The sequence below is a fragment of the Ovis canadensis genome, chromosome 3 (genome assembly GCF_042477335.2).
Source record: "Ovis canadensis isolate MfBH-ARS-UI-01 breed Bighorn chromosome 3, ARS-UI_OviCan_v2, whole genome shotgun sequence".
NCBI classification, from domain to species: domain Eukaryota; kingdom Metazoa; phylum Chordata; class Mammalia; order Artiodactyla; family Bovidae; genus Ovis; species Ovis canadensis.
This window is the reverse complement of record NC_091247.1, coordinates 136,305,655-136,319,106: the sequence shown is the minus strand read 5'-3', so window position 1 is coordinate 136,319,106 and position 13,452 is coordinate 136,305,655. Positions and strand designations below refer to the sequence as shown.

The following is a 13,452-nucleotide window of genomic DNA, read 5'->3' as shown; positions in this document are numbered from 1 at the left end:
ATAGTAATTTCAATTTCTGATTATCAACAGGTAAAGGAGCTTAAGCATTCAAACAAACTAGAAATAACAGACATCAAACTGGAGGCAGCAAGAGCTAAGAGTGAGCTAGAAAGAGAAAGGAATAAAATTCAAAGTGAACTGGATGGTAATATATGATTTCCCGTGCTTTTTACTGTTATTGTCACATATAAATTCAGATTACTAAAATAGATCAAACTGAATTTTTATTTCCAATATTAAGCTTAATTGAATTTTAATTTTAGAGCACGTATGTACTGTTTTTGTTTGTGTGTTAAATGTCCATTCTGTGATGTAACTTAAAAAATCAATCTTATGGTTATATCATAGTTATTTGATTAATACATAAATTAAGTGAAACTTTATGGATAGGATTCCATACTTCCAAGGTTTATAACTTAAAATCTCTTTAGAGCATGTGATTATTAGTCTCAGATCATTTTAATTCTAAAGAATGTAAGGAACGTAGGTGGGTTTCAGGCCCAATTTTTAAGTCAAAATGTTTTTTTAGGTAGATGCTAGGCCAGTTGTTGGGTCTAGTTCAGTCTCAGCTTATTTTTAAACTCCAATTTAGCATTAGAATGTCCTTATCATCAAGATTTCTCAGAATTTATATTGTTCCTGACTTTTCTTCAGTATTTAAATAAGCTGCCTGGACCTGCAGCTCTCATCAAATTGGTCTTTAGTTGAACTAGACTCCAGTTTCAGACAGAGCTTATGATGAATGACTGTTTTCATTATTCATTTCTGCTTGATGTTGACTCATGGATTTTCATAGTGTTAGGGAGCAAATTTTCTTTGGAACTTAGAGTTTGAGAGCCAGCTTTGCATTTTTTTAAACTTTGAGTTAGATATGAATTTGTTTTAATCATTCCATGTACAAAATACTTGTCATTTCATTACAAGGAAAATTTGTGAATTCATTGGACACACTTGAAAGCTTCCAATTTATATAAGAAATCTAACAGTTCTAATAGGTTTTGATTTTATTCACTCTGCTTCCCAGCTAGCTTTCTGTGGGATTTAGATTACAGACCCTTTTAGAAGTATTTAAACCTCTTTTGATATTACCCAGGTCAATGTCCCCAGCTCTCAAGATCCAAATGAGTAAATGTATATACCGTTTATTAAGGTTTTTTTCTGTGCATGCTTGATAAAATGACAAATGAAGTCTGAATGGTAGTCTTTTTCATTAAGAAAAACTTGTCAACGAATGTAAAGATCTTTGAGATGTGTATCTGGAGAGACTTTCTATGTTCTTTTGTCTTACTGACTTATGAATATTTGCTCTTAATTACAATTTTTCTTTTTAATAACATTGAATATAGTAGAGTGTTCTTCTCTAAAAAATACTAGGATTACAGTCAGACAATGAAATTCTCAAATCAGCTGTTGAACACCACAAAGTGCTGTTAGTAGAAAAGGACCGTGAATTAATACGTAAAGTACAAGCTGCCAAAGAAGAAGGTTATCAAAAACTTGTGGAATTACAAGATGAAAAGTAAGTAATTAATTACCTTATTTTGTGTTAAATCTCCTTGCAGATGAAAACGTTTTGCTGTCATATCATGCTTATTGTACTTCTTGTAATGTAATTATCATTTGTTGTTTTAGGCTAGAACTTGAGAGCAGATTAGCGGATTTAGAGAAAATGAAAGTGGAACATGATGTCTGGAGGCAGTCTGAAAAGGATCAGTGTGAAGAGAAATTGCGAGCTTCACAGATGGCAGAAGAGTCGGCCAGAAGGGAACTACAGAGTATTAGGTTATATATGCACATGTTTTTTAAACTTTATTTTGAAATAATGTCATAGCTAACAAAACATTGTAAAACTGCTACAGAGTATTCCCATATAATCTTTGCCCATCTCTCTCATATATTTGAATTCTTTTGATACCTTTGTTGAAAATCAGTTGGCCTTATATATGTGTGTGTCTGTATTCTGCTCTGTTCTGTTTCATTGATCTGTATGTCTGTCTTGACACCAATATTACACTCTTGACTACTGTAGCTTCAGAGTAAGTTTGATTCAGGTAGTGCCTGTCTTCTACCTTGTTCTTTTTGGGCAAGATTGTTTTGGCTTCTCTGAGTCCTTTGCCTTTCTACATAAACTTGAAAATCAGTTTATCGCAAAGACTTGTTAAGATTTTGATTGGCATTTCATTGAATCTGTAGCTCAGTTTAAGAAGAGTTGTCATCTCAAGTCTGTCCAGTCAAGAAATATGGCCTATCTCTCCACGTACTGTATTTCTGTTCTAAGTTGCTTCAATTGTGTCCAACTCTGTGGCCCCATGGACTGTAGCCCGCCAGGCTCCTCTGTCCATGGAATTTCTCAGGCGAGAATACTCGTGTGAGCTGCCATTACCTTCTCCAGGGGATCTTCTCGACCAAGGGATTGAACCCCACATCTCTGTGTCTCCTGCATTGGCAGGCGGATTCTTTACTACTAGTGCCACCAGACGATTCAGGTATGACCTAAATCAAATCCCTTATGATTATACAGTGGAAGTGAGAAATAGATTTAAAGGACTAGATCTGATAGATAGAGTGCCTGATGAACTATGGAATGAGGTTCATGACATTGTACAGGAGACAGGGATCAAGACCATCCCCATGGAAAAGAGATGCAAAAAAGCAAAATGGCTGTCTGGGGAGGCCTTACAAACAGCTGTGAAAAGAAGAGAAGCGAAAAGCAAAGGAGAAAAGGAAAGATATAAGCATCTGAATGCAGAGTTTCAAAGAATAGCAAGAAGAGATAAGAAAGCCTTCTTCAGCGATCAATGCAAAGAAATAGAGGAAAACAACAAAATGGGAAAGACTAGAGATCTCTTCAAGAAAATTAGAGATACCAAGGGAACATCTCATGCAAAGTTGGGCTCGATAAAGGACAGAAATGGTATGGACCTAACAGAAGCAGAAGATATTGAGAAGAGGTGGCAAAAATACACGGAAGAACTGTACAAAAAAGATCTTCACGACCCAAATAATCATGATGATGTGATCACTAATCTAGAGCCAGACATCTTGGAATGTGAAGTCAAGTGGGCCTTAGAAAGCATCACTACAAACAAAGCTAGTGGAGGTGATGGAATTCCAGTTGAGCTATTTCAAATCCTGAAAGATGCTGCTGTGAAAGTGCTGCACTCAATATGCCAGCAAATTTGGAAAACTCAGGAGTGGCCACAGGACTGGAAAAGTTCCATTTTAATTCCAATCCCAAAGAAAGGCAATGCCAAAGAATGCTCAAACTACCGCACAGTTGCACTCAGCTCACACGCTAGTAAAGTAATGCTCAAAATTCTCCAAGCCAGGCTTCAGCAATACGTAAACCGTGAACTCCCTGACGTTCAAGCTGGTTTTAGAAAAGGCAGAGGAACCAGAGATCAAATTGCCAACATCCACTGGATCATGGCAAAAGCAAGAGAGTTCCAGAAAAACATCTATTTCTGCTTTATTGACTATGCCAAAGCCTTTGACTGTGTGGATCACAATGAGCTGTGGAAAATTCCTCAAGAGATGGGAATACCAGACCACCTGACCTGCCTCTTGTGAAATCTGTATGCAGGTCAGGAAGCAACAGTTAGAACTGGACATGGAACAACGGACTGGTTCCAAATAGGAAAAGGAGTGTGTCAAGGCTGTATATTGTCACCCTGCTTATTTAACTTATATGTAGAGTATATCATGAGAAACGCTGGACTGGAAGAAACACAAGCTGGAATCAAGATTGCTGGGAGAAATATCAATAACCTCAGATATGCAGATGACACCACCCTTATGGCAGAAAGTGAAGAGGAACTAAAAAGTCTCTTGATGAAAGTGAAAGAGGAGAGTGAAAAAGTCATGGCATCTGGTCCTATCACTTCGTGGGAAATAGATGGGGAAACAGTGGAAACAGTGTCAGACTTTATTTTTTGGGGGCTCCAAAATCACTGCAGATGGTGACTGCAGCCATGAAATTAAAAGACGCTTACTCCTTGGAAGAAAAGTTATGACCAACCTAGATAGCATATTCAAAAGCAGAGACATTACTTTGCTGACTAAGGTCCGTCTAGTCAAGGCTATGGTTTTTCCAGTGGTCATGTATGGATGTGAGAGTTGGACTGTGAAGAAGGCTGAGCGCCTCAGAATTGGTGCGTTTGAACTGTGGTGTTGGAGAAGACTGTTGAGAGTCCCTTGGACTGCAAGGAGATCCAACCAGTCCATTCTGAAGGAGATCAGCCCTGGGATTTCTTTGGAGGGAATCATGCTAAAGCTGAAACTCCAGTACTTTGGCCACCTCCTGTGAAGAGTTGACTCACTGGAAACGACTCTGATGCTGGGAGGGATTGGGGGCAGGAGGAGAAGGGGACGACAGAGGGTGAGATGGCTGGATGGCATCACGGACTCAATGGACGTGAATCTGAGTGAACTCTGGGAGTTGTTGATGGACAGGGAGGCCTGGCGTGCTGTGATTCATGGGGTCGCAAAGAGTCGGACACGACTGAGCGACTGAACTGGACTGAACTGAGTGCCACCAGGGAAGCCCAAGGAGCGCTCGACTGGGAGCCAGAAATTTTCCATTCAGCAAACATCTGTTGAGCATATACTCTGTGCCAAGCTCAATTCTAGATACTGGGCATTCAGGGAATTGGATAACTGAGACATACTCTCTGTCCTGAAAGGGACAAGTTCAGTACCTATAGTGGGGTGGTGTTGAGATGGGAATGATAAGCAGGAGGATGAATATAACTGGGGTACCAGTCCTGGCTTAGGCCTACCATTTTCTTTTCAGCTTTTGGACCAGTGCCTGGCACTGTGCTTGTATGCATGCTTAGTCACTCAGTTGTGTCCAGCCCTTTGCAATCCTTTGGACTGTAGCCTACCTGGCTCCTCTGTCCATGGGATTTCCCAGGCAAGAATACTGGAGTGGGTTAACCATTTCCTTCTCCAGGGGATTTTGTCTACCCAGGAATCGAACCTGTGTCTCCTACATTACAGGCAGAGTCTTTACCACTGATTCTACTCTGGAAACATTTATATTATATTTGGGTCATCTTTAATTATTGTCATCAAAATTTTGTAGTGTTCATTGTATATATCAAGCTCATATGATATTAATTTTAATTCTAAGCATTTTTATGTGATTATAAAGTTATTTTAAAAAATTTTTACTTCCAAATTGTTTACTGCTAACATCTGAGGTCTCCTGCATTGTAGGCAGATTCTTTACCAAATGAGCCATCAGGGAAGCCCCTCCAAAAAGAAAACACACACATAGTTAGAAATATAGTTGACTTTTATGCGTTGGTCTTGAATTCTGTGATCTTACTAAAGTCATGTATTTTCTACTAGCTGCTTTGTGGGTTCTTAGTTTCTAACATCATGTTGTATGCCTTGTACTTTCTTTTAGGTTTTTCCTTAATTTTTTGGGTTATTTCTTGAGTTGGAAATTTACTTCACGTAATGTTCATTCTTTCATTTTTATTGGTAAAAGTGTCATGCTGAGAATTTTCTTATTACTGCTTTAAATGTATCATAGAGATTATGATATGTAGTGTTTTAATTATCATTATTTTTTAGAAATTCTCTAATTTTAATTAGCATCTTTTACCTAGGAATTAATCGGAGATGTGTTAATAGAAGATGTGGTTGTTTAATAGAAGGTGAAATGAATAGTTTTCAAGGGCTGCCATACATAGCAAAATACCATAGACAGGGGTAGTTTAAACAATGGAATTTTTTTTTTTCTTATAGTTCCAGAGGTTAGAAGCCTGAGATCCTTATGTATTAGTAGGTTGAGTTTCCCCTGAGGCCTCTGTCCTTGACTTGAGTGGTTGCATTCTTACTGTGCCCTCAGTCGAGTCCGACTTTTCGCGACCGTCATGGGATTCTCCAGGCAAGAGTACTGGTGTGGGTTGCGATTGCCTTCTCCGTTTCTGCTTTATAGGACATACTGATGTTTTCTTTGTGACCTAATATATCAAGGCCAGGACTAGGGTAAAGCCAGTGAGGCAATCAGGGTGCAAAATTTAAGGCGGTACTCTTATGTGTTGACATTGGACTTGTAGGAAATCTGGGCTGAGTCTCATTAAATTTTTTACCCTGGGTACCTCTCTTGCCTTATCCCAGTCTTAGACCTGTAACACATGATCAATTTTATGAGTGTTACATAAGGACTAGTAAAGAAAGTGCTCAATTATAAGAGTTTAAAATTTGATATATACATCCATAAAATCTACCTTATTAACTGTGGTGTTTATTTCTTCTCCATACTTTTATTTTTTGTTCATTTGTCTTGTATGAAGAGTTATATATTAAAGTCTCCTATTGTTTAATGTGCTTCTATCTATGACTCCTTACATTTCTTGTAATTTTTTTGCTTCATAGGTGATTGCTATATTATTTGGTATATAGATAATTATAACAGTTACACTTATGAATTGTGGCTGTTAGCATTTAAAAGCGCTTTCTTTTTGTCTTTTGTTTTTGGCTTGAATTTCACTATTATTATTACTCCTTTTTTCTTATTGCTTCCATTTGCCTGGGATACTTACTGTTAGTCTGTCTTTTTAAATGTGTCTTTTATGTGTAGCATACACAAGCAGCTGGGTCTTGCTTTGTATCCAAACTAGAGACCTTTTTGTTTTAATGGATGAGTTAAGCTTGTTCACAGGCGGTGAGCACATATGCAGGGGGAGCATAAGAGATCACTTGTAGAGATTGAGAATTACTTCCTCTTTTTCGTTAGTGGTATTTTGAAGTTTGGGTATTTTCTGTCTTCTGTTTATGTGAAAGATGTGATTTTGAGTGGCTTTATTTGATCTTGGTTTTCTGTATTTTTTGTAGGACGTGTGTGTGTGTGTGTATACATATATATAAAACATAGAACTAGGCATTTACTGTTATCTTTTGCTACCTGGAAGTCCCCTATATCTGCTTTTTAAAAAATTGTAAAATCTTAATGACTTTCTAATTATATAGATTACAGCTGAGAGTTTTTTTTTTTTTAATCATGTTAATTAAGCTGTAGGTTGTGTTTTGGAACACAGTTTTTAATTTTCATTACCCAGGAAAGAATCACCTCAGGCAAAGATACATGTATTATTTACAAATTTCAGGTTTTATGAGCTATTAATTTAAATGTTAGCTACCACAATTCTAGGATCATAAATCTGTTACGGATTTTTAGAGTCAATCTTATGCTGCTCTTTGCTTTTAGGTGGGTACATATTTTTTTGATGAATCAGGACAGTTTGGCTCTTTTTAAAATCTCTTCTTGACAGTCTCCAGAAAGGAGAGAGAGGGGCCCACCCTCACCCCAGAAACCCCACTCTAATGTTTTATCTTATTGTGGTCCCACCGTTTGGCCAATTAGAATCCTTTCTGTTAGAATTTAAGCCTGTTTCTCCTGGTTTGGGCTTCTGTTGCTATAGTGATAAAATGTGCAGCAATCATCATTTAAAGACAATAATGAACTTGACCCTTATTTTTTTATGCTATATAAAGCAGTTTTCATTCCTGTATTTTTAAAATATGAATGATTTTATATTAGCCACTTTGATCGTTTTTTGATTCCTCTTCAGTTTCTCCAGGTCATTTATAATGTCTGATGGACCCTAATTTACTAAAATAAGGACCTAGTAACCAACTTAAAATATATTAAGTAGCAGAAGGGTTAATTCACAAAATTTGTGCATTTTTTGCTAGTCAACAATTGTGTTTTTCCCGTGGCAATTCTGATCTTCTGATTTATTAAGTCTAGCTAAATCAACCAGGTCTATTTTGACCAGTTAATAAAACAATCATCATCGTGACTTGTCTTACTTAGAATTTGTGGTAGGTCAGAAAGAGACTACCTGTGGAGAAAAAGGTTTTGCTAACGTTATGATAAAGGACAGAAATGGTATGGACCTAACAGAAGCAGAAGACATTAAGAAGAGGTGGCAAGAATACACAGAAGAACTGTACAAAAAAGATCTTCACGACCAAGATAATCACGATGGTGTGATCACTCACCTAGAGCCAGACATCCTGGAATGTGAAGTCAAGTGGGCCTTAGGAAGCATCACTATGAACAAAGCTAGTGGAGGTGATGGAATTCCAGTTGAGCTATTTCAAATCCTGAAAGATGATGCTGTGAAAGTGCTGCACTCAATATGCCAGCCAATTTAGAAAACTCATCAGTGGCCACAGGACTGGAAAAGTTCCATTTTCATTCCAATCCCAAAGAAAGGCAATGCCAAAGAATGCTCAAACTACCGCACAGTTGCACTCAGCTCACATGCTAGTAAAGTAATGCTCAAAATTCTCCAAGCCAGGCTTCAACAGTACATGAACCGTGAACTTCCAGATGTTCAAGCTGGATTTAGAAAGGGCAGAGGAACCAGAGATCAAATTGCCAACATCCACTGGATCATGGAAAAAGCAAGAGAGTTCCAGAAAAACATCTATTTCTGCTTTATTGACTATGCCAAAGCCTTTGACTGTGTGGATCACAATAAACTGTGGAAAATTCCTCAAGAGATGGGAATACCAGACCACCTGACCTGCCTCTTGTGAAATCTGTATGCAGGTCAGGAAGCAACAGTTAGAACTGGACATTGAACAACAGACTGGTTCCAAATAGGAAAAGGAGTATGTCAAGGCTGTATACTGTCACCCTGCTTATTTAACTTCTATGCAGAGTACATCGTGAGAAACGCTGGACTGGAAGAAACACAAGCTGGAATCAAGATTACCGGGAGAAATATCAGTAACCTCAGATATGCAGATGACACCACCCTTATGGCAGAAAGTGAAGAGGAACTCAAAAGCCTCTTGATGAAAGTGAAAGAGAAGAGTGAAAAAGTTGGCTTAAAGCTCAACATTCAGAAAACGAAGATCATGGCATTCGGTCCCATCACTTCATGGGAAATAGATGAGGAAACAGTGCAAACAATGTGAGACTTTATTTTGGGGGGCTCCAAAATCACTGCAGATGGTGATTGCAGCCATGAAATTAAAAGACGCTTGCTCTTTGGAAGAAAAGTTATGACCAACCTAGATAGTATATTCAAAAGCAGAGACATTACTTTCCTGACTAAGGTCCATCTATGGTTTTTCCAGTGATCAGGTATAGATGTGAGAGTTGGACTGTGAAGAAGGCTGAGCACCAAAGAATTGATGCTTTTGAACTGTGGTGTTGGAGAAGACTGTTGACAGTCCCTTGGACTGCAAAGAGATCCAACCAGTCCATTCTGAAGGAGATCAGCCCTGGGATTTCTTTGGAAGGAATGATGCTAAAGCTGAAACTCCAGTACTTTGGCCACCTCATGTGAAGAGTTGACTCATTGGAAAAGACTCTGATGCTGGGAGGGATTGGGGGCAGGAGGAGAAGTGGATGACAGAGGATGAGATGGCTGGATGGCGTCACGGACTCGATGGACGTGAGTCTGAGTGAACTCTGGGAGTTGGTGATGGACAGGGAGGCCTGGCGTGCTGCGATTCATGGGGTCGCAAAGAGTTGGACTCGACTGAGCAACTGAACTGAACTGAAGGTTATGAAAAGTCTAAAGCATATAAAGCAGAAGTATCCATTTATTTACAAAGTGGGATTAATCACTTTGGCAGATGCTTTCAACTATTAATTACTTTCCAGTCTCTTGTCTTCATTAACATGGTTTCTTCATTACTGGGCTAAATAATAAAATGATTATTCTAGTTAGGATTCTGTATTTCAAAAGGCTACCCCCCTACAAGTTTGTAAAATTTATAAAGTTACCTGTAAATTAAAAACATGTTAAAATTACACGATTTTAAATAAGATCGCATACCCAACCAACTTTTGGCTATGGCGGTAACCTAGCTTCAGCTAAGTCAGGCATAACAAAAGGTGGTGGTGGGGTGAGGGGGTTACTTTATTGGCTGAAATATATTGTGGACAGGACAGGGATTATGCTGGTCTCACAGACAGCTGGATCCAGGAACTCAAATGTGCCAGCTGAGAGTAACTTCTTCCCTCCTTTCACCTGCCTCCTCTCTTCTTTCCTAACTCCTGTATCTGCTGCTCTTCTGCTGCTTTCCCTGTGAGGATGAGACTATCTTTTGAGATCAGAAGCAGAGTTCTCACCTGATGATTCAAATTAGGAAAGTCTGGAAAGATTTTGTGTATGGTTCATATGCCTGTCCCTGGGCCCACCACTGTGGCCAGAGGGTTAGGGCACTCTGACTCTGCCAGAGTTTTCTTGCCTGTTTCTGAGTGCGTGGGCATGGTGGTGGTATATAGAAGGAGAGGTGGTAAAGTGCAATTTGTTACCACAAGTGGGAAGAGGTGTCTTAGAGAAATAGCATCAGTTAACTAACTGAGAGAAAGAGAACTTGATCATTTAAAATTTTGCAGTGTAAAGCCAAAGCTGTATTTTTCTGTTTGTGGCTTTCTAATGTTTTCTTAAGTTTTTTAGAAACATTTTAAAAAACTTCTCTCCTAATATATCTTCCTTTCTACTTATTATACTGTATCTTGAGATGAATTATCTATTGCATATCATCTTAGTAGGGAGCAGGAGACTTAGACTTGGCCAGTTGAACAAGTTCTTTTACAGAATTTGAACAGCAAAATAAGGGATGGAAAAATACGTGGCAGCTGTTGACAGACCAAGACAGTTTGTGTGACATGTCCTTGCTTGTAATTCAGGCCAATTACTCTAGCCCAGTTCTGGCTCTCTAGTTCCCTGTCTATTCATAGAGTCTCGTATATCTTCCCAGGAAGGTCCTTTTCTCTTTGCTAATAATGATCAGAGACGATCTCCATCACTCAGGGCAAGAACCTTGGCTTTCAGGAAAAACTGCCTTTCTCAAAAAACTGATTCTAAGGATCTTAGACAATAGAGAAATCACAACTTCTGTGTGGCAATTGAGACTGACATCAAATGAAGCCAAGAGTTTAAAGTCTAGTTTCTCAGTCATACTAGCCACATTTCAAATGTGCAGTAGCCACATGTAGCTAGGAACTATCACATTGGATGTGCAAATTATAGAACATTTCCATCATTAAAGAAAGCTGTCAGACAATGGCTGTTGGACTGAAAGTTCCTTAAAGACGGGATTTTGTCTGTCATTCTCCAGTGTATCTGCAACACTTAGGACTGGGTTCTGCGTTTGTAGGTACTCAGTCAGTGGTTATTGAATGTTGAAATGACATACATCAGCTGCCTGTCATAGAAAACATAGGCAGTAGTCAGCACAAGAGAACTTCGAAGAGAACTTAGAACAGCTCCATCTCACTGTTACTCCAAATGTTTCCCATTGAACTTTTCTGTAGCTGCATACTCTGTTTGTACTTTGGTCTTCCAGTCTGCTTACCAAATATAGTTTCTTTCATAATTACTTTCAAAATGTAAAGTACTTGATCTCATAGTTTCTCATTCCTCAACTTACCCTTTACCTTTCAATTCTCCACATCAGCAATCCATTAACAATTTTTGCTGTAGTTTCTGAAATCTGTCCCATTACCAATAAGTTTTTTTATAGTCTCCGCATTTTTAAAACACCGCCCCCCCCCCCCCCACTGATAACTTTGTCCTAATGGTACATTGCCTGGCAGCATTTTTAAGTAGAAATTATTTCTCCATCCTGTCTCCTACAACTAGGGACCGAGAAGAGAAATCACTGTTTGTGAATCCCACTCTTGCTTTCAGACCATTGTTTGAGTCAGTTCGGTTCAGTTCCTCAGTTGTGCCCAACTCTTTGTGACCCCATGGACTGCAGCACACCAGGCTTCCCTGTCCATCACCAACTCTCAGAGCTTGCTCAAACTCATGTCCATCGAGTCAGTGATGCCATCCAACCATCTCATCCCCTGTCATCCCCTTCTCCTGCCCTCAATCTTTCCCAGCATCAGAGTCTTTTCCAGTGAGTCAGTTCTTCGCATCAGGTAGAGTTTCAGCTTCAACATCAGTCCTTCCAATGAATATTCAGGACTGACTTTCTTTGGGATTGACTGGTTGGGTCTCCTTGCAGTCCAAGGGACTCTCAAGAGTCTTCTCCAACACCACAGTTCAAAAGCATCAGTTCTTTGGTGCTCAGCTTTCTGGCTCTGCTGGTAAAGAATCCGCCTGCAATTGTTTGACTAACTTTGGTTAAAATGGCCTTTCCTTTGATGTTCCTTGCATCCATCTGATGCCTGTCTTTTTTTCTGCCAGTTACTGACATGCAGAATATTCCCCAGTGGTCCCTGAGGACCTTCACTTCTGTTTCAGTGTTTCTCTATTTTCTGTCCTTTCCTATCATTCTTATTGACCATACTATTGATATTCTTGACTCTTCTAACACCTTAGCCATTTGCTTATTTTATCTTAATTCTGGCATTCTTCATCTTTATTCTAAGCCCTTTCGCTTAGCTGTGGTTTGGAGACCTTGTCATCTCTTAGAGCCAGTCATTTCAGACACTTTTTTTTTTTTCCCTCTTTCCACCCCATTTTCACTGAAGGTAATGAAACTGATAGTTCTTGTACTTAAAAAAAAATATTCCTCCAGTCTCTTAGGCTGGTTCCCCTGCTGCCATTCAGCTTGGAAACTGTGTCCACTGTCCCACCGTGCTCTTACTTGTACCTGAGCAAAGGATCCTGGATATGAATTTTTTCCACTTCCTCCTATCTGAGGATTCCTGTGTCTTTATCCATCCCCTCCTCCCTTTCTATTAAGATTCTTTTTTCCCTTTATATCCAAAGTAAGTAGTGCTTTTCATCCCACCCTTTATTTCCTCTGGCATCTTGCTTTGGCAGTTACCTTCTTCTTCACCTGTACCTTCTCCTCAGACTCTTATTTTGCCTGAAAGGTTCAGTTCAGATTGCATTTCTCTTATGTAGTCTTTAGTGATCCTTTTATGAAAATTAATTGTACTTTCTTCTGTAGTTTGTACTTTTAAAACTTATTTTCTTTTGGCTTGTGAAACCCTTTGACTATTCAAAACCTTCTAATCATCTTCAGCACTTTTTCAAAATAATATCTACATGTCTTGAAGTCTTACTGTTACTGAAATTTAAGACCATTGAATTTATCCCTGTTAAGGTTACTTTTTGTTGAATGTAAATATCCCTTAGAATCCTAACTATAATGATCTTAAATCAAGGACTCATTTTCTCCTCAAAGAAATAAAAATCTCCAATCAGTTGTGAATTCTAAGCCAGCACTGCTTCAGCAAAGTGAACTGGAGAGAACTATGTAGATCATCTTTTATAGTCTACCAAAGTGATAGTCTTAACCTCTTTCATGTTTAATGATTGTCAGATACTCTGTCATTTTTTGGTTTCTTTGGCTTTGGTTTTTGTATGTAGGGCACTTTTGTTTCTCTTCATGTCTATATAATTTATTTAGAAAGTGTCATGAGAAACTCTGGGCTGGAAGAAGCACAAGCTGGAATCAAGATTGCCGGGAGAGGTATCAATCACCTCAGATATGCAGATGACACCACCC

The 13,452-nt window shown here is 38.8% G+C and overlaps 1 protein-coding gene across 3 annotated transcripts in view; it reads left to right on the top strand.

Annotated features, from left to right (window-relative positions):
* Positions 1-13,452, top strand: part of CEP83 (centrosomal protein 83) — a 147,979-nt gene that overhangs the window by 101,094 nt on the left and 33,433 nt on the right. For all 3 annotated transcript variants that reach the window (XM_069584200.1, XM_069584198.1, XM_069584199.1), the window contains 3 exons: positions 31-145; positions 1,375-1,519; positions 1,633-1,782. In XM_069584200.1, coding sequence (XP_069440301.1) covers positions 31-145; positions 1,375-1,519; positions 1,633-1,782 — 410 coding nt within the window. The remainder of the gene's footprint in view (positions 1-30; positions 146-1,374; positions 1,520-1,632; positions 1,783-13,452) is intronic.